This window comes from Natrix helvetica (genome assembly GCF_964273705.1).
Source record: "Natrix helvetica genome assembly, chromosome: 1".
Taxonomy (NCBI): Eukaryota; Metazoa; Chordata; class Lepidosauria; order Squamata; family Natricidae; genus Natrix; species Natrix helvetica.
Window position 1 is genome coordinate 298,216,586 of NC_138548.1, and position 23,255 is coordinate 298,239,840.

Here is a 23,255-nt window from a genome sequence, read left to right on the forward strand (position 1 = left end):
TCTACTGCTGTTCCCCAGTAACTGGCATTTAGAGTTTTCCTGGGGGAGCAGATAGTCATCACAACTAGTATGCATTACAAATTTATATCCATAAGTATGTCTACATTTGTTTAAAACAATCCAGTTGATGGGTAATCTCACATTTTTTCATAGCAAGCTGCATTTAACCGTGCATTTTGTAAAGTAGTATAGTTGTTTGTGCATTTCTTGTCTAAGCAGGCTAGTAAACACTTTCACTCCCAATATCTAGAAGAATTATGCTGTATAGTAATAGGTCTGCATTTCTTCTATGGGCCAAAACCCTTAGAGTATTCTTTATGTTTTCTTTGCAGTACAAGAGGTATATTGTCTCTCATAGTACTTAAATCCCTGGCATGTGCAAAATGGTGAGGGAATGGCATTTTCTTATTGGATTTTTATTTGATTTAATTTATATGCTGCCCATCTTGCTATCCTAGCTATCTAGGAAGCTTACAGTGCAATAAAAACATAAGAAATTTTAATATATATTCTTAAATACAAGAACTTTGGCAACAATAACAGAAACAGAAGGTTTACATGTACAAACTATGTATGATCTCCCTTGAGAGCACAGAGAATTTTGGCAGAGATAGGGAAGATATGCTGTTCAGTCAAAGTCCTGGGGTTGTTTTCCTTGGAAAGATGATTTGTTTTACTTATTTCATAACTCAATAATAATTGATTTACTTATTTCATATCTCAATAATAATTAAGACTGTTATGCTAACAGCACATGGGGGAATTCTTTGCTAAATTTTATATTGCCCTCCTTGCCTTTATTATGTTGTGAGTTGACTTATCATTCCCCTGGGCTCACATTTTATAGACATAGGATACTAGTTTGCAATTTAATTTTATTTTCACATTACATCAATATTTTAATTAGTAAATTGAGGTATTTAGACTTAATAATTAATATAGTCTTTGAAAATCCACTTTGTAACTTAAGGTGGCCAAACAGTTTTGGTTTTTTTAACATCTTTGTCCCTAATTATAGGAAGACCTTTTGAACTACCTGGTTCAATGTCTCCCCATCAGCTTTAGTTGAAAGCAGATTGTTTGTGTGCTTGTGCACTTGATATGCATATGACCATAGGGTACCAGAGAAATGGAGATTGTGCATTATTTTATTTTGCTACAGTGTTATACTGTTTTGTATTCAGAAGGCCTTCTTTCTTTTCTAGCTAATGTTCCTGGAGGCTAGAAGAATTTGATATACAGGCTCTTTTTATCCTTACTGTTTTATCCTTACTGTTTAGAAGCACCGGTAGCAAAGTTTTTGCTAGGAATAGGATCTAACACATATGTCAGAATGCAAACTTCATCAAATAAAGTTTAGATCACAGGAATTAGGTTACTGGGTTTAGGCATGTCAGCATCACTGGAGATGCATTCTACAGGTTTTGCTTCTTTTTGTTTATAACCAATGGTTTTATTAACGTTTTTGTTGCAGAGATTAATAATCTTATTCAAACACAGGTGAATTGAAGTGTCCATGGAGTGCAGGAGATGGGAAGACTTTTTTGTTACTAAGTTGTATTGAACAGTTTTAAGATGTTGTTTTAGGAGCTTGAGATTGTTATGCCTACTATGAAACATTAGAAATTTAGTTTTAATCTCTCTCTTCCTACAAATTCAAGTCAGTACTTATTAAAGGTGCTATTATAAAAAAAATCTCCACTAAAAATGTAATGCACTACTTTCTTTTCTGCTAATATGAACAAAAAACGTTCTTGGTCCAACTAAACCTTCATTAAATATGAATTGGAAACTTGGGAACAAAAGCTTGCAGTTTTTATCCAAGCCGGCTTAAAATTATTATTTTTTAATAATCCTGGTTTGAGTAAGGAGTTGCATTGTGTATACTACATATTTTGCTTCATTGTGGTAGCTGACTGACATTATCCTTTTACTTGAAACTTTGCACAGTCACCAAGAATAATTTATCTGCTTTTTAGATGGCCCATATGCACATGGATGCCCACATGCCCCTACTCCTTCAGTAGTGATCAACAAAAATCCGCTCTTAAGCATAACAAGCACTCCCAAACTCATGCAAATAAACATGTTTAGAATTGGGCAGTTAATCATACATTCATTTGGAATGTTTAACCGATTACTCATCTATGTGGGAATAAATTAATCAGCATCAGGAGATATTTTAGAAGGTGAAAAACATGCTTAAAATATCCAGCAATACTGGACTTTGGGTCATCTATCTTGTTTTCCCCAAATCATCTCGATTTCTCCCTTCCTAGTATTTTTCCATATCTGCAAGAAGAAAATAGAAGACGGATGAGGTTTTATCCCCACAGCTTATGTTCTGATATTCTCCTCTTCTCTCTCCCATTTGAAAAGTGTCCCAAGAATAGAATGATTGAAATATCATATATCTGATACCTGAGCTTCCCAACAGATTATTCAAGATCAGAAAAATTATCCTGTTCAAAATAAGCAGTAATGTTAAATAGGATCCTCTGTTGGGAACTGCAGCACTTAGAGAGAATAAATCAATCGGCTCTTCCTCTATTTCTCAAGTTGTATTACTGAATCCAAGAGATTTCACTGCACAGTCATTGCAAGGACTGTATAAATCAGAATCTCTTGTAGGAAGCAAAGTTTCATGCAACTTTATCAAAGATAATACTACAATACCTGCAGTAGATACTTCTCTTGTTGTTCACCTTATATCATATATTTTTATGTTTATATATTTTTATGTTTATATTTTTATGATATACTGATAGTTTTTGTCATCATGTATTTGTTGATTATGTTAGTTTTTGCAGCTTTACAGAGGTCATTTGGAAGGTAAAAGAAGAAAATAGAAAAGGTATTATGTCTTCCAAATAGGTTCTATAAAGACTCTATTATCAAGCACATTAGAGATTGTACATTAGAGGACATGCTATGAGTGGTAACATAGTCAGGTTTCTTGGGCCACTTGTTAGTTTAGGTATATGTATTTGATGATGGTGTGAATATATATCAGAAGAATGTGTGTGTATGTTTGTACAAATTATGTAATCTTTTCTAAACAGTAATAGCAGTTCAACAGTTGAACCAATTATCCAAAATGATCAGAGTAGACAGAGAATTTGGGGGGATATTTTAATTTGGATTCCTTCAGTTAAGATTTCTCTCCCCCTTCCCCCCAATAAACAAATTCTTTCTCCCCCACCCCATTTCTCCTTCCTCTTTGTAACTCCCTTTCCAAAATGGTAGCGAACAGGTTGTGACACCCTTCTGTGAGATATATTTTAGGTATTTGAAGACCACTTTCAGTTCCCAGGATTTTCCAGTCAGATTGCCGACACCCCTCCCCCCCCCCAATAATATTTTCTCAAAATTAAACATTCTTAGGTCTTTCGGTCTTTCTTCATAGGACATAATTTCTCTTCTCACTTCTGGATCCTCATTAGAGCATCACCTAGAACTAACAATACACAAGATGGGATCTGATCAAACCATTAAGAAGTGAATTACTTCTAGTGAATTGGAAACTGTATGTCTGTGATGTAGCCTAAATTGTCATTTGTTTTTTTTTTAATATTTCCATCACACTACTGACTGATCTAGTTTCCAATCCAATATCTTTTTAGTCAATACTATTGCCCTCACCTTATGTCGTATATTTGATTTGCTTTTCTTAAAAGGTAAATAATCTTGCATTTGTTTTCATTACATTTTATTCAGTTAATTTCAGCCCATTTCTCTAACCTAATTTTTCCCAACCTTGTAGCTAGTATATAACTGTCATGCTATTTAGAGAATTCTGAGTACTGAAGTCCATGCATCTTGAAATTACATGTTGGGAACCAGTGTTCTTACGTGCCAGTATTGTTTTGAATGTTAGTTTTATATTTAGGTTATAGGTTTATCATGCTACTGATAGTAGTCTTAGGATATGATTTTACAGCTATGTATTCAGCTAAGTACTATATTTTATAGTCAGCTTTTAAGCGTAGTGCTAATCAGATCATTAAAAGGTATTGTATCAAATCATGTTGAAATCAAGATGCATTGTGTCTTCGTTATTTTGACAATTCAGTAAATAACTTACCCAGTCAAAAAATGAGATTAGTTGCTAGACTTGTTTTTGATAAACCCACACTGATTGTGTAAAAGACTGTGAGTCAATCTTTTGATTATGGTAATATATATTTAAGAACCCGCACTTTTGTAATATGTTTATGAATCAGTCTCTTTATGATCTATTTACGAATTTTCCCAGATATCTTTGTGTCACTTTTCCTCCCCATGCCCTCTTTTATTTTATGAAGACAGAAACTTGACAGATCATTATCTAGTTCCTTCCATAGGCTACAATGCAATCCATCTGGTGCTGAATACAGCTAAAGTGGTTCAAAGTAAACAAGCATTTCTTGGATATGACATGTGAATCTCAAGTTTCAATTGTTCCCTTTCACTCTTCACAGTTTCCTATTATACAGACTTTTTTATTAGAAAAGACTTGATTAAAATATCAGTTGAATAGCATTGACTTTTTAAAAATTATTCCACGGTATCAAATAAATGACCCAAGAAATGATTTTATAAGGAAACACAGCTGCTTGTTTTTCTCTACATATATACAATATTGGGTGATCATCTGACCTTTTCATAAAAATATTATTGACTTGAAAATTGCAGTTAAGTCTTCCATTCCTATGAGCATATACTATATATTCTAATGTAAAAGAGAAATAAGCACCATTTGGTCACCTTGTGACTTAAAAAGATCATAGCTTAGAAAGATCATAGCTTAGAAAGAGCATAGCTTTGTTTATCCCTGCATCGTGAATTTTTAAAGAAACCTTCCTGTCTCCTGCACCTATCTTCCCTTCCCCCAAAACACAAAACCCACAACTAACAGTGGGTGGTGAGGAAACAGATCTTGGGTTAATGGTAAATAGTTCAATGAAGGTGTCAACACAGTGTAAAAAGGCCAAGTACATTCAAGATAATAAGAAACAATAGTGAAAATAGACACAACCTCTGCTGTCTGTCAGTTTGGTGACTTCAAAAAAGGGTTGGACAAATTCATGAAGGTCACAGGGGGTCAGCAGCTATAGTTTTGAGGGCAGTGATTGCCTCCGAAGCCATCTGCTAAGACCGTGATGGCAAACCTATGGCACTCTTGCCTGAAGTGACCCATGTCGCCATGTCACCTGGATTATTAGTAATTCATTTGTAATCAGAAACATGATTTCATTGATATCTAAGTCTTTCTAGAAAATTTAATCATCTGTCAGGCTCCATAGTTTCTTTTCTTAGGCAGCTATCACATCATTTGATGCGTCCTGACACATCAAACAAACAACTCCTAAATCCGCATAATTGTCAGTGAAGACTGTCAGCTTCCTGTGTTGAACTGAATCTAAATATATGCACCCAATTTTATTTATTTATTCAACTTACATGGCCATCCATCTCAACAAGGTACTCTGGTGATTTTCTATTACCATAAAAATCCAGTCCTTTCAGAAAGCAATGTGGGGAAAGCAAAAGAGAATAGCTTGACTTTTTTCCAGTGATGCTGCTTCTGATTCCTACCAGGCCATTAAAGTATAATTCAAAGTATCTTTTTTTTCTGAACATTTAATTGATGCTTCTAAGCCAGAGATGGAGAGAATTATTAAAAGAAATCAGTGGAGGGGAAGGATCAAGAACACCTCCCTCCCTTCACCTCCACATTAGCTTTCACTCCATTGCAAATTGTCCACGTTCTACAGCTTTCTAAAGTACAGAAGAAAAGAACTTGCTTGAATAAGTTATTTTTTCAATAATTAATGAACAGAAGATTTAATATAATGCCTCAGATTATTAAAAATTTTAAATTTATGCTTAAAAACTTATCCTCTGGTAATTCCCAATAAAAACGGTCTTTATTTGCACATTCCAAAGTATCATGTGGAGTGGAAAATTATTAGCCTTAGGATATTGCAGTTCCCTGGATGTTGCAGTTCTCAGCACTAATAATATTTTAAAATATATTTCAGAGTAAAAGTGCTTTACGCTGCTGCCTCTCCTATTCCACCTACTTATTCAACCCAGTATATATTTTCATTTTAGTTCAAGATGAATTTATTTAGACTAACTTTGAAAATATTAGCACTGCCACTCAATCTCGCATATCCCAGATAATCAGTAGCATCATTATGAAATTCTAGATTGAATTCTGTGGACCCTTAATATTAATATTCCACCTAACAATAAAGGTAAAGGATTTTACTCTGCTCGGAGTTTTACTCTGCAGGTCGTAGCCAATTTTACGAGTAGTGCTCATCTCCGCTTCTTTAAGCCATTGAGTCAGTGCTATCTGAAGACATTTCCATGGTCATGTGGCTACCATAACATAACACACATTTTAGGGTGTGTCAAATTTTTCAACTTTCAATTTCCAAACATTAGGGGTGCTCAAAATTTGTGACATGCCTTGGGGATTGTAAATATTTTTGGTTACTTTAATATAATTTAGATGTCCTTGGTAAGTAACTACATACAAATCATAACTTTTCAACATTTTGTTTGTTTCATCGCACAAAGCATACAGTGAAACACGGAATACTGTTACTTTCCCACTGAAGTGGTACCTATTTATCTACTTGCAATTTACATGCTTTTGAACTGCTATGTTGGCAGGAGCTGAGGCAGGTGATGGGAGTTGACCCTATCGTGCAATGGTAGGTCTCGAACTGCTGGAGTATAGACCTCCAGTATCTTTTAAGCCACTGAGCCCCGCATCTCTCTGCCTAATAGTAATGGAAATATATTTATGCCTATAAGAGAGTTACCTGAATATTGTAGTAAGTACATCTAATTATAAAAGGAGGCTTATCTACCTATAATACATGCCAAATGTAAGAATTGATATACAATTATGTTCACAGTCGCTTTGAAAATGCAAACTTTAAAATGGCAAAATTCTACTGCACTTACATGATCCTGCAGATCCATGGAAATGCAATTGAATTGATTGATAGTTGTAAAAGTGCTTTGTAAAGCACTTAAAAAAATCTATATGGAATCATGTCTGTGCTTTCTTGTAGGAAAGGTTATAAGAAGCACTTTTCTTCTTTGGCCAATACAAGCAAAAGTACTAGAAACGCAATAATATAGCGTTAGAACAAAATATAACAAGAAAAAAAAATTAAGCAACTTAAATCTTTGAACTGTACCAGAACATTTTTATGTTCATCTTTCTCAGAAAAAGTCTGCTCTTTTGAAAGATAAAGGAAATACCAACTGCTTCATATTTATTAAGAATAGGGTCAGTTTCTTTTTTTGGTTTTAACAAAGATGATTGTTTTAAAACTCTGTTTTGCATCTCTTTAAATATCATAAAACTGTGATACATTGAATGGGAGTAAGGCTACAAATGTATATGTAGTTACTGTAGAATCAACCAGTGGTGGGTTCCTACTGGTTTGGACTGGTTTGGCCAAACGGTAGTGGTTTGGTGACCTGGGTCGCTGGAACTGGCAGTGACCCAGGCCTGCCACGCCCCAAACCAGTTCCCGTTTTTCAGTTCTGTGCATGCGCAGAACAATTTTAATTGTACTGCGCATGCGCACAGTGTGCATAGAAGCAAACTGGCAGTAGTGCCTTCCGGAACCCACCCCTGGAATGAACTGATTGGCCACTTTAGAAACTTCTTCCAAATAAACATGCATAGGAAAATGCATGTTAAGATTGCAAGAGAGAGAGAGAGAGAAAATGAAAAACAATTACTACTATTTATAGTATATGTGTTATGTGGTGGAGGGTTAAAGGTGATGTTACATCTCTGGGCATACAAATGAAGCAGAGCTATCATTTGTTTTTCTATGATATACTTGACTACTGTTTGAAAAACTCCCTCTGCTCTAGATTCCATGCTTACTAAATGACAAACAAGGAATTTGTCGATTCTGTTTTTGCTTTAGTTTTTGTTAGAGGGTAGCCGCCGTCTACAGCTACACACACAGCTACATTAAAATCCTGAAATGTTTTACAGGTACTTCTACCATTTTCTATTAGGGCTTTCCCCCCCTAATTAAAAGTCATTTTCTTTAAAATACTGAGAATTCAGAACAGGCATTTTTTGCATATAAAAAAGAAGATTCATAGCTGTAGAGTTACCTTATATCTTGATTTGTAGAAAGGCTAGAACCACCTTCATGTTTTAAAGCTCCAAATCTAAAGATGATGGTCAGTCTGAGTTAGTGGGGAGAAATTATGGTCTCCCTGAGCTTTGGGGATTTTCCCCCCCTTTCCTTTCCATTTAGGGCACAGTAAGACATATTTATTTATTGCCATTCTATGCCACTATGATCAGAAATCTCTTTTGTGATTTTCTGTCTCTCTCTCTCTCATTACATCCCTGCCCCCATCTATGAACTGTATCTTGTGATGATGGATATATATGATGGATATGAAAAATTATTCTGATAGCAAATTTATGGATGCTTCAAAATTAGGTTTGGGAGCATATACAACAGCGATGGCAAACCTTTTTTGGCTCGCGTGCCATAGGTGGGAGCACAGGGGGGTTGTGTGTGGGCGTGCCGCACCCATAATGCAATGCGCAACTCCCCCCCAGTGTGCATGTGCTCACTACAGCTGCTCCCCCCATGTTTACATGCTTTTTTCGCCTTCTCCAGGCTCCAGCGGCTTTATAGGAGCCTGGGGAGGGCGAAAACAGCCTCCCCCGGACGCCCTCCGGAGGCTTCGGTCCCTGAAGCCTTCGGAGTGCTCAAAACGATCCTCCAAGCAAACCGGAAGTGACTTCCGGTTTGCTCGGAGGGTCGTTTTAAGCGCTCCAAAGGCTTCAGGGACCGTCCGGAGGCTTCCCTGATGCCTTCGGAGCGCTCAAAACGACCTTCCGAGCAAACTGGAAGTCACTTCCGGTTTGCTCGGAGCGTCGTTTTAAGCATTCCGAAGGCTTCAGGGACCGTCCAGAAGCTTCCTTGACGCCTTCGGAGCGCTCAAAACAACCCTCCAAGCAAACTCAGAGGATCGTTTTGAGCGCTCTGAAGGCTTCAGGGACTGCCCGGAGGCTTCCCTGACACCTCCAGAGGGCGTCCGGGGGGGCGCGGGGGGCTGTTTTCGCCCTCCCCAGGCTCCTATAAAGCCTCTGGAGCATGGGGAGGGCGAAAAATGGCTTTTAAAAAGGGTGAACTCAGCTCGCGTGTCCTGACAAATGGCTCCGCGTGCCACCTGTGGCACGCGTGCCATAGGTTCGCCATCACTGATATACAATATTAGGGACTAAAGTATCAGAATGAAGGCAGTGACCCTTGGAAAATATGAGGTTAAATTACCATTTAGGAAGTATAGTCATAGAGTCAACATGTATTTAACAACCCTTATTTACTTAAAGATCCTGGAATGCACTTCCCAATTGCCAAGTATTGTGTTGAGTAAGGTAAAGAGGAAGAGAAGTAAATCCTTTTTAACACTGTCAAACGCCAAGCTATAAATTGCTTCAAACATAAGTAAATCCTGTTATGGGAAGTCCTTTAGCCATGACCATATTTGAGCTTGCAATTTCTGCGATAGTCATAAAAAAGATGATCATGTGACCATGTCCAATTGTACAACATTTTTTTTGCAATGGTCATTATATGACTGCAGTGTCCAGGAAGCAAATGCCATGGTTGTGAAGTGAATCTATTGCTCACTATAGGTGTTTTTTTGTCCAGAAACTGGAAGAATACACCAGTTTCTGAAAAAAAAACCACCCTAAATTGCATCACTGCAAACAGCCATAAATTTGGGCCAGTTGCTAAGCACATAGAATGCAGTTACATGACTCGGGGTGGAGGGGGCAAGAACAGACATCGAAACCTAGAATCCAGGTTGTAAGTCCCCTTTTTGAGGTTCAAGGACTATCTGTGTTCTCTTTGGCTTCACTCTACATTGCTGTTACTTATAAACCTATTTTGGGGCTAGAATATATACATAATTGACAAATGTTATTTTTGTGTAAAGGGATGAGAAACAAAATAATTCCTATATTTCTGCCACCACTTTTAACATTACAAGCATGATTTTTAATATTTTTTTCTCTCCAAATACCTATTAAATATATACTGGCTATCAATTCAACCCTTTCAATACATACTTCAAATTGGAAAAGGATACATGATCTCAAAATACATTTAATTTCAATTTGGAAGAGCAACAGATAAAGGCCAACAGTTTAAGGTTATAAAGTCCTCAATTTACAACAGTTCATTTAGTGACCATTCAAGATTACAACGGCACTGAAAAAAGTGACTTGCGATCACTTTTCACACTTACGACCATTGCAGCAACCCCATGGTCACATGATCAACATTCAGACGCTTGGCAACTGGTATGTATTTCTGACACTGTGTCCCAAGGTCATGTCATCCCCTTTTGCGACCTTCCGACCTGCAAAGTTAACAACCATGTTACTAAATGCAACAATTCAGTTAATAACTGGCAAAAGGTCATAAAATGGGGCAAACTCACTTCACAAATGTTTCACTTTGCAACATAAATTTTGGGCTCAATTGTGGTTGCAACTTGAGGACTACCTATATTTCATTCTAGTGTAATAAGGGCAGTGCTTTAAAAACTCTTTGTTACCAAGCGTAGAGCAGCTGCCTAATCTGGTACCCATAATTTTGGGAGAAAAATTAGGAGTAATGAAGGAGTCCAACTGAATGAGGTTGACAATTTTCATTCCCGTTAGAGCAGGGGTGTCCAAACTTGGCAACGTTAAAACTCGTGGACTTCAACTCCCAGAATTCCCCAGCCATGCTGGCTGGAGAATCATGGCTGGGGAATTCTGGGAGTTGAAGTCCATGAATCTTAATGTTCCCAAGTTTGGACATCCCTGCGTCAGAGCTTTAAGGGCAGCAAATTCAGATGGTAAATTTAAAAAAAGTTACCTTAATTGTTACTCCTTCCTATCTCTTTACAGCTCTTATATGACAGCCCAAAAGCACGACAGGAAGTGGATCATCACTGGCGAGCTTCAGGCTGTCCCCATATTGTCCATATCTTGGAAGTTTACGAGAATATACACCATGGGAAGAGATGTCTTCTAATCATCATGGAGTGGTAAGCCTCTCCCTCATTAGTTTTATATTTGGAATCTTCAAGACGATGATTAGATCTCAGTCATACAGTCTCTTTAGTATAGAAAACAGTGGTGAGTTGTCCATAATTCTCAAGAGTGATCAAAGCTATTTTGGAATTTTTAATTTTATTTTTTTATATATCTGAAAATCTTGGGGAAGGAGTTGGGTTTCTACTGTACAGGTAGTCCTTGACTTACAAATCTTGCAAGTTTGCCAGATGGATGGCATAGGGAACAAAGCTGTTACAGAATCTGGTAGTCCTGCTAGAAATATTCCGAAGCCGCCTCCAGTTACAACAGCACTGAAAAAAGTGACTTATGATCATTGCAGCATCCCCATGATCACGTGATTTACAGTTGAATGCTTGACAACGGCTTCATATTTATGATAGTTGTGGTGTCCTGGGGTCATGTGATCATCTTTTGTGAATGTCCGACAAGCAAAGTCAATGGAGATTCACTGAACAACCGTGTTGCTAATTTAACAACTGCAGTGATTCACTTAACAAAAGAGGCAAGAAAAGTTGTAAAATGGAGCAAAACTAACTTAAACAAATTTCTCACTGAGCAACATAGATTCTGGGCTCAATTGTGGTTGTATGTCGAGGACTACCAGTATATATTTTTTTCTTTTACCATTGTCTCTGTGAATGACTATTGGGTCATTGGAAAGTAATAATCTAAATCAGTCCAAATATCTTACTGCAATTAAATTCCACTCTCCCCACCTAATGCTCTCATTGATCAAAGCTAGTCTGTAGTTGGAGTGGCAGTAGAAAAATCTATATGAAGAGTTCCCTGTTTGTTTTTCCATAGTTCATCCATACCAGTGGTGGGTTCCAACCAATTTGGACTGGTTCAGCCGTACCGGTAGTGGTTTGGCGGCCTGGCTTGCTGGAACCAGCAGTGACCCAGGCCTGCCACGCCCCTGAACTGGATATCCAGGCAGCGCCATAGGCTCCGCCATCTTGTTTTTCAGTTCTGCGCGTGCGCAGAACAATTTTAATTGCACTGTGCATGTGCGCACATGTGCAGTGTGCACACGAGCGAACCAACAGTAGTGCCTGCTGGAGCCATACGTATGTAGTAAGAGATGGAAAGGCAACAGAATTGCCTTGAGAGTTTATCATCATCCCATTTTTCTCAGTAGCCAGTTTTATGATTTGAAAATAGCTCTTTACAAGAGATGAGGATAACAGCATCTTCTGGGAAGCTTCTCTATAGATAGCGACGCTATCTGATCTGTTTAAAGTATAATTAATGTATTTATTCTTCTTCACTAATACTAGGATAGCTGATTAGGGTTGTCTCCATGGCTAGAGGGAATGGGACGTATTGCCCTGAGGAGTAACACAGATTGCTGTAAGGCTTTTTGAGAAAGGTGTTATTTTCTTTAGCTTGGGTGAAGACACAAGGAAAGGTGTTTGAAATTTTTGTACAAAACTGTAAAAGACACAAGCATTATAAATGTTTTATTCAAGATGATGTTGTATACAATAGAACAGAGGCTCCTAGGAACATATTCTGTATTCTTATTCTTGCATCGTGAATATAAATATAGTACAGTGGTACCTCAGTACTCAATTGGTTCTGGGAGACACAACGAGTACTACAAACAACAAGTACCAAATAAACCATGTGACTAATGCGTGACCCTTTGTTTCCTCTGGAAAAGGTTGCAAGTCATAAGGTAGCCAACACCAACAAGTTCTTGCTTGCACATCAAGAACCAAATAAACAATGAGTACCAGGACAAGATTTTTTTGTCAAAATGCATTGAGTAAAAAATATGATGAGTTTTAAAGCAGTCGAATACAGAGACACCACTGAATGTTTCTGTTGAGATTTTCTCTTGAAGTACAGTAACATTCATCTGTTTGAAACATAAATGACATTGACTTAGATGTAAAATATACTGCAGTTGATACTTTTTTCATGCTATGGAAAGAAATCTTGCCAAGTATTTTCTAAAAAGTCTTGTACGGATATGATGAGAGATGGTGAACAAATTAATATAGTTGATACTATTAGCTGGCTGCCCTGGCAGACTGTCCAGAAATTGAAAAAGTTGCAGAAGACGAGAGTATATTCAAAGGAATTTGTAGCTATTCTCATTTATGACTAGAGAAGGCTATAAAGCACTGTGAAGTGGTATATGCTGTAAATCTAAGTGCTATTGCTATGTATGAAAATAACTGGTGTGGAGGGAAAGATCAGGGTCAAGTCAGAATCAGTGAGGGACAGAGGCTAATCAAATTCCTCTCATCCACATTCTAAGACTTATGTATCTTTTTTCTGAACTCTATATGCATCTGCTCAAATTCTCCTTTTCTCCTGTTGGAAGAAATGTCCATCTGGGTTGAGTTCCAAGTGGGGAGAAAGACACTGGAAACATGAAAGCTGTTTGAAAAGAATGTTTGATGGTGGACAGGTTTGAGGTCCTGGCCAATTGAGCACATGGATGAGAGAGAGAGAGAGAGATTTATTTATATCCTCTCTTGGGCCCTGCCTTGGAGCTTCCTGTTCCTGTGTAAGGGCAGGTATTCTGATTGGTTGTCAGACTCCCATGGGGCCATCAGGGGTAACTTTGTAGGTTGTCTTGAGTCCCAGGCTTGGTTGCATTTTGCTGGATGATGATGTAATGAAGAGGGTTTTGGGCAATTCCTATTATGGCTGAGGGCTAATCCTACCTTTGTTGGATCTTGGATGAGGGTATTTGCTTATGAATAGACCTAGCCATCTCTTTATCTCTTAAGTGCTGACATCTGCTGTAGGCTATTGAGGAGGGTGTGGACTATTAAGGATGAGTCTGCTTCCAGCCTTAAAAAACATTTCTCCATTTCTCATCCAGGGAAATATAATATTCTGCCTTTTTAATATTTCCTAGAATATTTCATTCTTCTAGAAGATGGGTGGGTGCTAACTTTCTACACTCCATAAGAGTTTTCTTTTTAGAATCTAGATTGGACCAATTTTATATTTCTCTTCAAATACTCTCCAACCTTTCAGTTGCTATTACTGTTTTATTTTCTGTTTCCAGAATTCTGATAGCATCAAAACTAGAGAAATTACTTTTAGCCGTCCTGCAGTACTGTCTATTATGCTCATTTCAAGTAATAATAGTAGTGATTCAGCTTTCTCTAAAAAGCCCACACGTATATTAAACATCAAGCTTTAAAACCCATTGTGTATTCATTTGGTTTCTTTGTTATCAAATATATCAGGGAGGCACAGGGATGAGCAGCCAGTCATCCAGTCACAAGTGGGTGATTTATTGAAGCAATGGTCTTGCTGCTAAACATTTAAAATCCTATTAAAGACAGCAGGATTTAAGTAGTCTGCATGCACGACAAATAACATATTTAAAAATATTTACGAGATAGACCCCAGACAGCTGTGTGACTCCAGATACTGAATTTTATTCCCTAGCACTTTTATGATTCCAAGCCCATGAAAATACATTCTGGGAAATGTGGTTAGCCATTACTGGAGGGCATAAGTTGTTACTTATAAAATGTAATTAGTGGATAAATAAACATAGCCTTACAGTAGTCCAGATTAAGGTCTTCCAGCCATTACTAAAGGTGAAAAGCCATGAAAAATATTTTTTCCTGCCACTTTCTTGATTATATATATATATATTTCATCTCCTCCCATTGTAGAGAGACTTCCTTTGTGCATTGCTGTACATTGGATAGGAAATTGTATAAAGGGCATGGCAGTAGGGCAGGGATTGGCAGTACCGCTCCCTCTTGCAGTATTTTTAAAGCACAGGCAGGTACAGACAAGGTATAGTTTGATGTTCAGAGTTTGAGAAGAATCACCTTTGTTTTATGCTTCAAGGGAAGAAAGTTGCACAGCCACCCCAACTGCTCTTCAACTTTCCCAACTGCTGTTGTATCTAAATGTAGTTCCCGGATGATATCAGGAAAATATTCTTAGCAATTTGACGTGCCTGTAGAAGACTAGCGTGGAAGACATACTTGCCAGATATCCAGCCACTTTCTTTGTAAGCAGGAAAACTGGATGAATCAGAAGTAGGTGATCCAGAGGCTACAAAAACAGACAAGCATAGCAAATCCTTTAGAAACCTTTCAGCAAGGTTTAAACATGTGGCGACATGATTTGAGGTCTTGTTGTATGCTATAAGGTTAGAGCAGCAGCCTTGGGCTTCTATGACAGATTGGTTCGAGAAACACACAGCAGAGAAGATGAAATGGAGAAATAGTATTACCTATAACCATGATAGCAAACCTATGGCACGTGTGCCAGAGGTGGCAGGTAGAGCCCTCTCTGTGGGCACGTGTGTCATCGCCAGCTGGCCTTCTGGTTTCTGGCAATCACATGCCCGCTGGCCAACTGGTCTTTGTGGGGGGGGGGGCGCAGTGCTGGAAAACGACCTGAAACCGGTTCAAAAAATGGCCTGAAACCGGTACAAAAAATGGCCTGAAAATGACCAAAACAATGCCTAAAAAGCAGGGTGTTTTTCAGGCCAAAACTGGCCTGAAAATGGCCTCAAATCGGCCTCAAAAATGGCCAAAAACAGGCATGTGCGTGCCAGCCAGATCGTTTTCGAGTGTCTGGTGCTCCAGCACGCACAAAAACCAGCTGGCCGGCACGCATACGTGTGCTTGAAACCTGAAGACCAGCTGGCCCATCCTCCGGTGCATGAATGTGTGTTCCAGTTTGGGCACTTGGTGCCGAAAAGGTTAGCCATCACTAACCTATAAGAATTGAAATTAGGCGAAATTAAGCTTCTGTGCTTGCATTTCGAATAATCTGTATCTTGTTCCCAACAGCATGGAGGGAGGGGAACTCTTCACTCGAATCCAGGAGCGAGGAGACCAAGCTTTCACAGAAAAAGGTAGAAGACCAAAGGTTTTTATGGATACATTTTTGGAAGTTAGTATAGGTAATCCTCAACTTACAACAGTTCATTCAGTGACTGTTCAGAGTTACAATGGCACTGAAAAAAGTGTCTTATGACTGTTTTTCACAGTTACAACCTTTGAGCCTTTCCCATGATCATGTGATCAAAATTCAGATGCTTGGGAACTGGTTCATACTTATGACCCTTGCTGTATCCTGGGGTCATGTGATCATGTTTTGTGACTTTCTGAAGTTAATGGGGAAGACATTAAGATTCACTTAATGATTCACTTAACATCTGTGGCAAGCAAGGTTGTAAAATGGGGCAAAACTCACAACGAATATTTGACTTAACAACAGAAATTTTGGGCTCAGTTGTGGTCACAAGTCGAGGGCTACCTGTATCTAGATAAACTCTTTATTTCTTATTATTGTAAAAGAATTCTAATCAAATCAAAATTGGTAACTCTTTCAAAGCTTCTGTAGCACTTCTGATTATTTTTATTTCTAAATGCCTGAAAACCCAGAGAAATATAAATTTGATTGGGGGTCGTGTGCATTGTTGTTCATGAAAAACTATCTTAAGTTTAAATAATGAGGCTTTCACATTATGGATTGAAGCTTCACCAAACACTGCAGTGTTTATTTCAAAATAAACATAAACAAAATGTGTTTGTTTAGTCATTTAAAAAATTGTTCAGTGTATTGCAGGTATGTAACGTACAAGATTTCATGTCAGCGGTATTACCTTTTAACCAAAGGACTGAGGAGCAAAAATGTCATTGATTGATTAATTAATTATTTCATTAATAGTCATTCTCAAAGCAAAACACAAGTCTTAGGGCTAATTTTATGCTTTTCTCCCCCTGACATAAACAAGCTGGTTGCTAATTAGAAGCAGTGTATCTTTGAGATACAGCAAGAATGTTAATGTGACCTTTCTGTAAAATAACATTTCTAGAAGCCTCTGAAATAATGAGGGACATTGGAACAGCCATCCAACATCTTCATGGGATGAACATAGCTCATAGAGATGTCAAGGTGAGAACTACTATAAATGTGTTCTAACTATGTGAAAAAATTAACACAACTAAACAGTTGATTTGCATAGGCCTGTTTCAACACTGAGAGAAACAGCTTGAATCAAACATTTAAGTCACGCTCTTGGGCGGGAATCCAAGTATCTTTTAAATTCAGTCCATTTAAATAAGATGCAAAGAAGGCCTAATGTCGATTTAAAACTGATATACAAGATTAAAATGTACTGATATTTAAAAGTAAATTTTGCTCTAGCTACAAACCAAACAGAATTAAAAATTCAGAAGAGATTAGTACCAAAAATTATCCTGTTCATCTTTGTGTTCTTTTCTTTAATATTCAATTCCAGCCAGAAAACCTTCTTTATACATCCAAAGATAAAGAGTCAGTGCTTAAGCTCACAGATTTTGGGTTTGCTAAAGAAACAACCATACAGAACGCATTGCAGACTCCTTGTTATACTCCTTACTACGTGGGTAAGTTTGGATTTTTCCTATCTTCTGGTTTATTCATCTTGGAAATCATTAAATTATTACACTTTCATAAATGCACTCAAGGCACCAATCCAGAATTAGAGGGAAGAGCCCCCTGTGCATAGTCACAACAAGATAGTTCATTTTCATTGTAAGTATTTGGCTTCAGCAAGCAATGTAGTGTGAAAATTAAGAGTTTTATGGGACTTATAGGCAAAAAAAAGGCTTCTGTAACAACTGACAAATTACCATATTTTTCAGAGTATAAGACGCACCTTTTTCCCTCAAAAAAGAGGCTGAAAATCTGGGAGCATCTTATACACTGAATACAGCATTTTTTGCTTCCCGAAGCCCCACCCCCTTCACCAAAATGGCCGTGCATAGCCTTTAGGTGCTTTGCAGAGTGCTCCTGGGGACTGGGGAGGGCAGAAATGAGTGGAAAACAGGCTATTTTTTGCTCATCCCCCCCACCCCCCAGAGCACTGAATAAGATTCCTAAAGGCTATGCATGCCCATTTTCTGGGGGGAAAACAGGCCCATTTTTCATAAAAAACAGGAGTTTTTTGGGAGGTCTGCAGAGGGCAAAAACTTTTCTTTTTAATTTGCCTCTTCAAAACCTTGGTGCGTCTTATACTCTGGTACGTCTTATACCCCGAAAAGTACGGTACATTTTGGATATAAATTATGGAAGGATGGTATGAGCTGAGATCATGCAATCAAAGCAAAATTGCCCGGTGTTCTAGATTTCTTATGGACTTTGCCATTATTGGTGGCATTGGAAATAAAGCTTGGGATGTCTATTTTTGATACTCCCCATATATGTACGCTTTCATGTACACTAGTTTACATAAGTAAACTATATAAAGTATTTGTTACTGCTGATTAGATTAGTACCTACATTCAGTTATATACTAACCACTTATTTAATAATAAGGAAAGAATAAATATTAATTAGCATATAACCAACATCTGAAAAACTAACATTAACAATTCTTTTGTTCCCTTTTTCAGCACCAGAAGTACTTGGTCCTGAGAAATATGACAAATCCTGTGATATGTGGTCTCTTGGTGTCATCATGTATATTCTGTAAGTGTAAAATTTTTATAACAAAACAGAATTCTGATATGTCACTCATTAGCTCCTTATTACCGTAATGCCACTAGTAAATCAGAAAAATTAGTCATTACTCATTCTGTCAGAAGAATCAGCAGCCATCTGTGACTCTACATGGGACCAGGGAGAGAATATATAGTAATCTTCTAGCAGTGGTAGATTCCGGATCCCGTTCCAACTGGTACGGTTGGAAGGGGCCGGCGTTACCCATATGGGTGCGTGGTGTGCGCGCACATGCACGCAGCACATGCATGGATCATGCCAGCAATGCCTCCGTGAAGCTCCAGCTGCTTGGCGGAGGTGCCGTACGCGCCATGTACGTGCATGGAAGTGCCAAAGGCTTAAAGGACAGGTAAGGAGCTCGGGTGGGTGAGCCCTCTGGAGCACCGTACCGGAACAGTACCCCGTGCTCCGGGCAGGCTCCAGTTTGCCCGTACCGGGGCGTACCGCCTGCAACCCACCACTGTCTTCTAATTACCAGAAGCTCATCTATATATGTCCTTCTTTTACAGTTTGTGTGGATTCCCTCCATTCTATTCTAATACTGGCCAACCCATTTCCCCTGGAATGAAAAAAAGAATTCGGATGGGGCAGTATGGATTTCCAAATCCTGAATGGTCAGAGGTATCTGACGAAGGTAAATGAATGTTGTGCATCACTGATGGGTTTTTAAAATTGCAACTTTTAGTTGGGTAACCTATGTGCTCATAGAGACCTTCAAGATACAAGATTGTCTGGTGGTTAAGGCACCAGGCTTGAAAGCTGGAGACTCTGAGTTCTAGTCCGGCCTTAACCATGAAAGCCAGCTGAGTGACCCTGGTTTAGTCACTCACTCTCAACCCAACTCACCTCTCGGGGTTGTTGTTGTGGGGAAAATAGGAAACAAATGTATGTTGGGTATGTTTGCCACTTAATTTATTTATTTATTTATTTTCTTAGATTTTTAGACCGCCCCTCTCCCAAAAAGGGACTCGGGGCGGTGTACAGTCAATAATAAAAACATTCACAATAATTAAATACGGTTAAACTGCATTTAAGATACATTGGAGGAGGAAATAGACTGTGCTAAGAAATAAATAATACTAATCTTAAAACATCATAAATAAAACCCCAACCCTAAAATAAAATAAATCCCTGGGAGGTACAACTAAGAAAGTGCCAGGCCAGCTGATTGAAACAGGTGAGTCTTTAACTTTTGCCGGAAGGAACGGAGGTCGGTGGTAGTTCGAATGTCTGGGGGGAGGTCATTCCAGAGGGTTGGGCCCATCACAGAGAAGGATCTACTCCTAGGTGTCGCCCGCTGGCATTGACTAGCAGACGGCACCAGGAGGAGCCCCTCTCTGTGTGAGCGAATAGGTCGCAGGGACGTGTGTGGTAGGATGCGATCCTGCAGGTAACTAGGTCCACTGCCATGGAGTGCTTTAAAGATGGTAATCAATACCTTGAAACGCACCCGAAAGGCCACAGGTAGCCAGTGCAGCTCGCGCAGGAGAGGTGTTACGTGGGAGTAACGTGTACGTCCCATAATAGCCCGCGCGGCTGCGTTCTGAACTAGCTGCAGTCTCCGGATGCGTCCCAAGGGAAGCCCCATGTAGAGAGCATTGCAGTAGTCCAGGCGAGACGTCACCAGCGCATGAGTGACCGTGCGCAGGGCACTCCGGTCCAGTAGGGGGCGCAATTGGCGCACCAGGCGAACCTGGTGGAACGCCCCCCGTGCCACGGCTGCCACATGGTCCTCCATTGACAGCCGGGCATCAAGGAGGACGCCCAAATTGCGCGCCCGCTCCACAGGGGACAATTGTTCGCCCCCTATGGCCAGCGATGGAGTCAGCTGGCTGAACCGAGGTGCCGGTAACCACAGCCACTCGGTCTTGGAGGGGTTGAGTTTGAGTCTGTTGTCCCCCATCCAGACCCCGACGGCTTCCAAACACCGGGACATCACTTCGACAGCCTCGTTGGGGTGGTTTGGGGTTGAAATATACAGCTGAGTATCATCAGCATAAAGATGGTACTCAACCCCAAAACCACGGATGATCTCACCCAGCGGCTTCACATATGCGTTGAACAGGAGAGGCGAGAGGACCGACCCCTGTGGCACCCCACAAGTGAGTGGCCTCAGGGACGATCTCTGCCCCCCTGTCAACACACATTGCTTCCGGTCGGAGAGGTAGGAGCCGAACCACCGCAAAACGGTGCCTCCGACTCCCATCCCCTCCAACCGGCGCAATAGGATACCATGGTCGATGGTATCAAAAGCCGCCGAGAGGTCTAATAGGACCAGGATAGAGGAGCAACCCCTATCTCTGGCCCTCCAGAGATCATCAACCAACGCGACCAAGGCTGTCTCAGTGCTGTGCCCGGGTCGGAAGCCGGACTGGCGCGGGTCTAGATAGTCGGATTCGTCTAGGTGTCGTGGGAGCTGCTGCGCCACCACATTCTCAACAACCTTCGCCAAGAAGGGGAGGTTGGAGACTGGACGATAGTTAGCTAGCTCCATTGAGTCGAGCGCAGGCCTCTTGAGCAAGGGTCTCACCACCGCCTCTTTCAAGGCGGTTGGTAGATATCCCTCACTCAGTGAGGCGCTCACCAGGCCCAGGAGCCAGCCTCGTGTCACCTCCCAGGCTGCCAGTACCAGCCAGGAGGGGCACGGGTCCGTTAAACAAGTGGTGGGTCGCAGCCGTCCACGCAGCCTGTCCAAATCCTCGGGGGCAACAGAGTCAAACTCCTCCCAGAATGGTCTCTCAAGACTCGCTGTTGGCGGCTCGTCTGGTCCACTGACGGAGGTCCACCCGCTCCGGATCTGATCGATTTTGTCCTGAAGATATTCCCCAAACTCCTCTGCTCTACCCTGTAAGGGTGTCTCCCGCGCCCCCTGCGATAAGAGGGAGCGAGTCACCCTAAACAGGGCGGCAGGGCGGTTATCCGCGGACGCAATAAGAGCAGCACAATGTCTACGTTTGGCTGCTCTTATTGCCACAAGGTAAGTCCGCAAATAGGCTCTTACCTGTGTTCGGTCAGATTCGGAGCGCGAGGATCTCCATCTGCTCTCTAGACGTCTCCTGTGGCGCTTCATCACCCTGAGCTCCTCAGTAAACCAAGGAGCCCGGGTGGGTCGGTGTCGCAGGAGAGGTCGCAACGGCGCAACCCGGTCCAAGGCCCCAGTCGTCGCCCTATTCCAGGCAGTCACTAGGTCCTCGGAACGGGAGCGGGACAAGGCTACAGGTATTGGCCCAAGCTCCGTCAGGAATCTATCAGATTCCATCAGGTGCCTGGGGCGGTACCAGTTTATAGAGTCTGGTTCCGCCTCCTCGCGGTGGGGGATAGCGCCAGGGAAGTCCAGCCGGAGGGATGAGTGGTCTGACCATGACAAGGGCGTGATAACTAAATCCCCTATTCCCAGATCACTCGTCCACTGTTCAGATACAAAAATGAGGTCCAGTGTGTGGCCCCCTTCGTGAGTGGGGCCCTGCACTAATTGGGTCAGGTCCATGGCCGTCATGGAAGCCATGAACTCCCGAGCCGCCTCGGAAGCCGCTCCCGTTGACGGCAAGTTGAAGTCCCCCATGACCAAAAGTCTGGGAGTCTCAACTGCCGTCGCTGAGATTAGCTCGAGGAGCTCGGGCAGGGCTGCTGATGTATAGCGAGGAGCCAAGTATACAATCAGCAAGCCCCACTGCCTCCCTGGGCCCCAACTCACACCAAGGGACTCACACCCGGGTATCTGAGGAACAGTGAACTCCCTCGGCTTTAAACATTCCCGCATAACCACCGCCACCCCACCACCCTTACCCAGGGCCCGAGGCTGATGGAATGCTCGGAAACCCGGTGGGCACATTTCCACGAGGGGTAAACCACCCTCGTGGCCCAACCAGGTCTCCGTTATCCCTGCAAGGTCTAGCTCCCCCTCTGAGATCAACTCATTAATGAGGGGGGCCTTGTTGGTGACAGACCTTGCGTTGCAAAGCATCAGCCGCAGGCCCTGGCTCTGTAGCACCTGTCCACCTAGACTGCAGGGGTTGGTACAAGCGACCGGGCGTAACCAGCAGCCGCGGTCTCCCAACCGACCTTGGGATCTTATCCTGTCCTCGCATCCCCTCCTCCCCGCAACCGTTGTAATAGGACAACCCTCTGCTTTCGTGACCTTTGTATTCCCCCCCTCCACCGCGTCCCCGTCCTTCCTGGACTCACCCGTCTGTCCGGCTCTGGCCCTCCTCCCGATCTGGTTAACCCTCCCCCCCACCCTGGGACCCCCTAAAAAAGATAAAAAACACTTTACTAAAAATCCCCTTAGCTTCCGATTCCTGCACCTCTCGGGGTCCACGAACCCGTCCTCGAGGAGTTATTTGTAAAAATAATGAAGGATAAAAACAAATAAAAGTTGGCAAATTTCATGAAAGCACATGCCTAACTCATAAACAGTGTAAAAAGAATGACCAGAAACCAAAAAATTAGACAAATTGAATTAAATGCCATTTCTTCAAATATTATTTTAATACTAGAGAGAAATTTAGATGTAAATTTAAATGTAAACAAAAATGTATTCCAGGTAACAAATATCATATTGCTCTACCAGTATGCCTCTTCATATCTGGTTTTCTTTGTAATTAGCTTGTAATTAGTTTGTCTAGAGCAGGAATAGGCAACA

The 23,255-nt window shown here is 40.8% G+C and overlaps 1 protein-coding gene across 1 annotated transcript in view; it reads left to right on the forward strand.

Moving 5' to 3' along the window:
• Window positions 1-23,255, forward strand: part of MAPKAPK3 (MAPK activated protein kinase 3) — an 80,515-nt gene that overhangs the window by 51,759 nt on the left and 5,501 nt on the right. Inside the window, exons 3-8 of the mRNA XM_081936777.1 lie at window positions 10,958-11,097; window positions 15,916-15,980; window positions 16,947-17,026; window positions 17,373-17,499; window positions 18,508-18,583; window positions 19,123-19,247. Coding sequence (XP_081792903.1) covers window positions 10,958-11,097; window positions 15,916-15,980; window positions 16,947-17,026; window positions 17,373-17,499; window positions 18,508-18,583; window positions 19,123-19,247 — 613 coding nt within the window. The remainder of the gene's footprint in view (window positions 1-10,957; window positions 11,098-15,915; window positions 15,981-16,946; window positions 17,027-17,372; window positions 17,500-18,507; window positions 18,584-19,122; window positions 19,248-23,255) is intronic.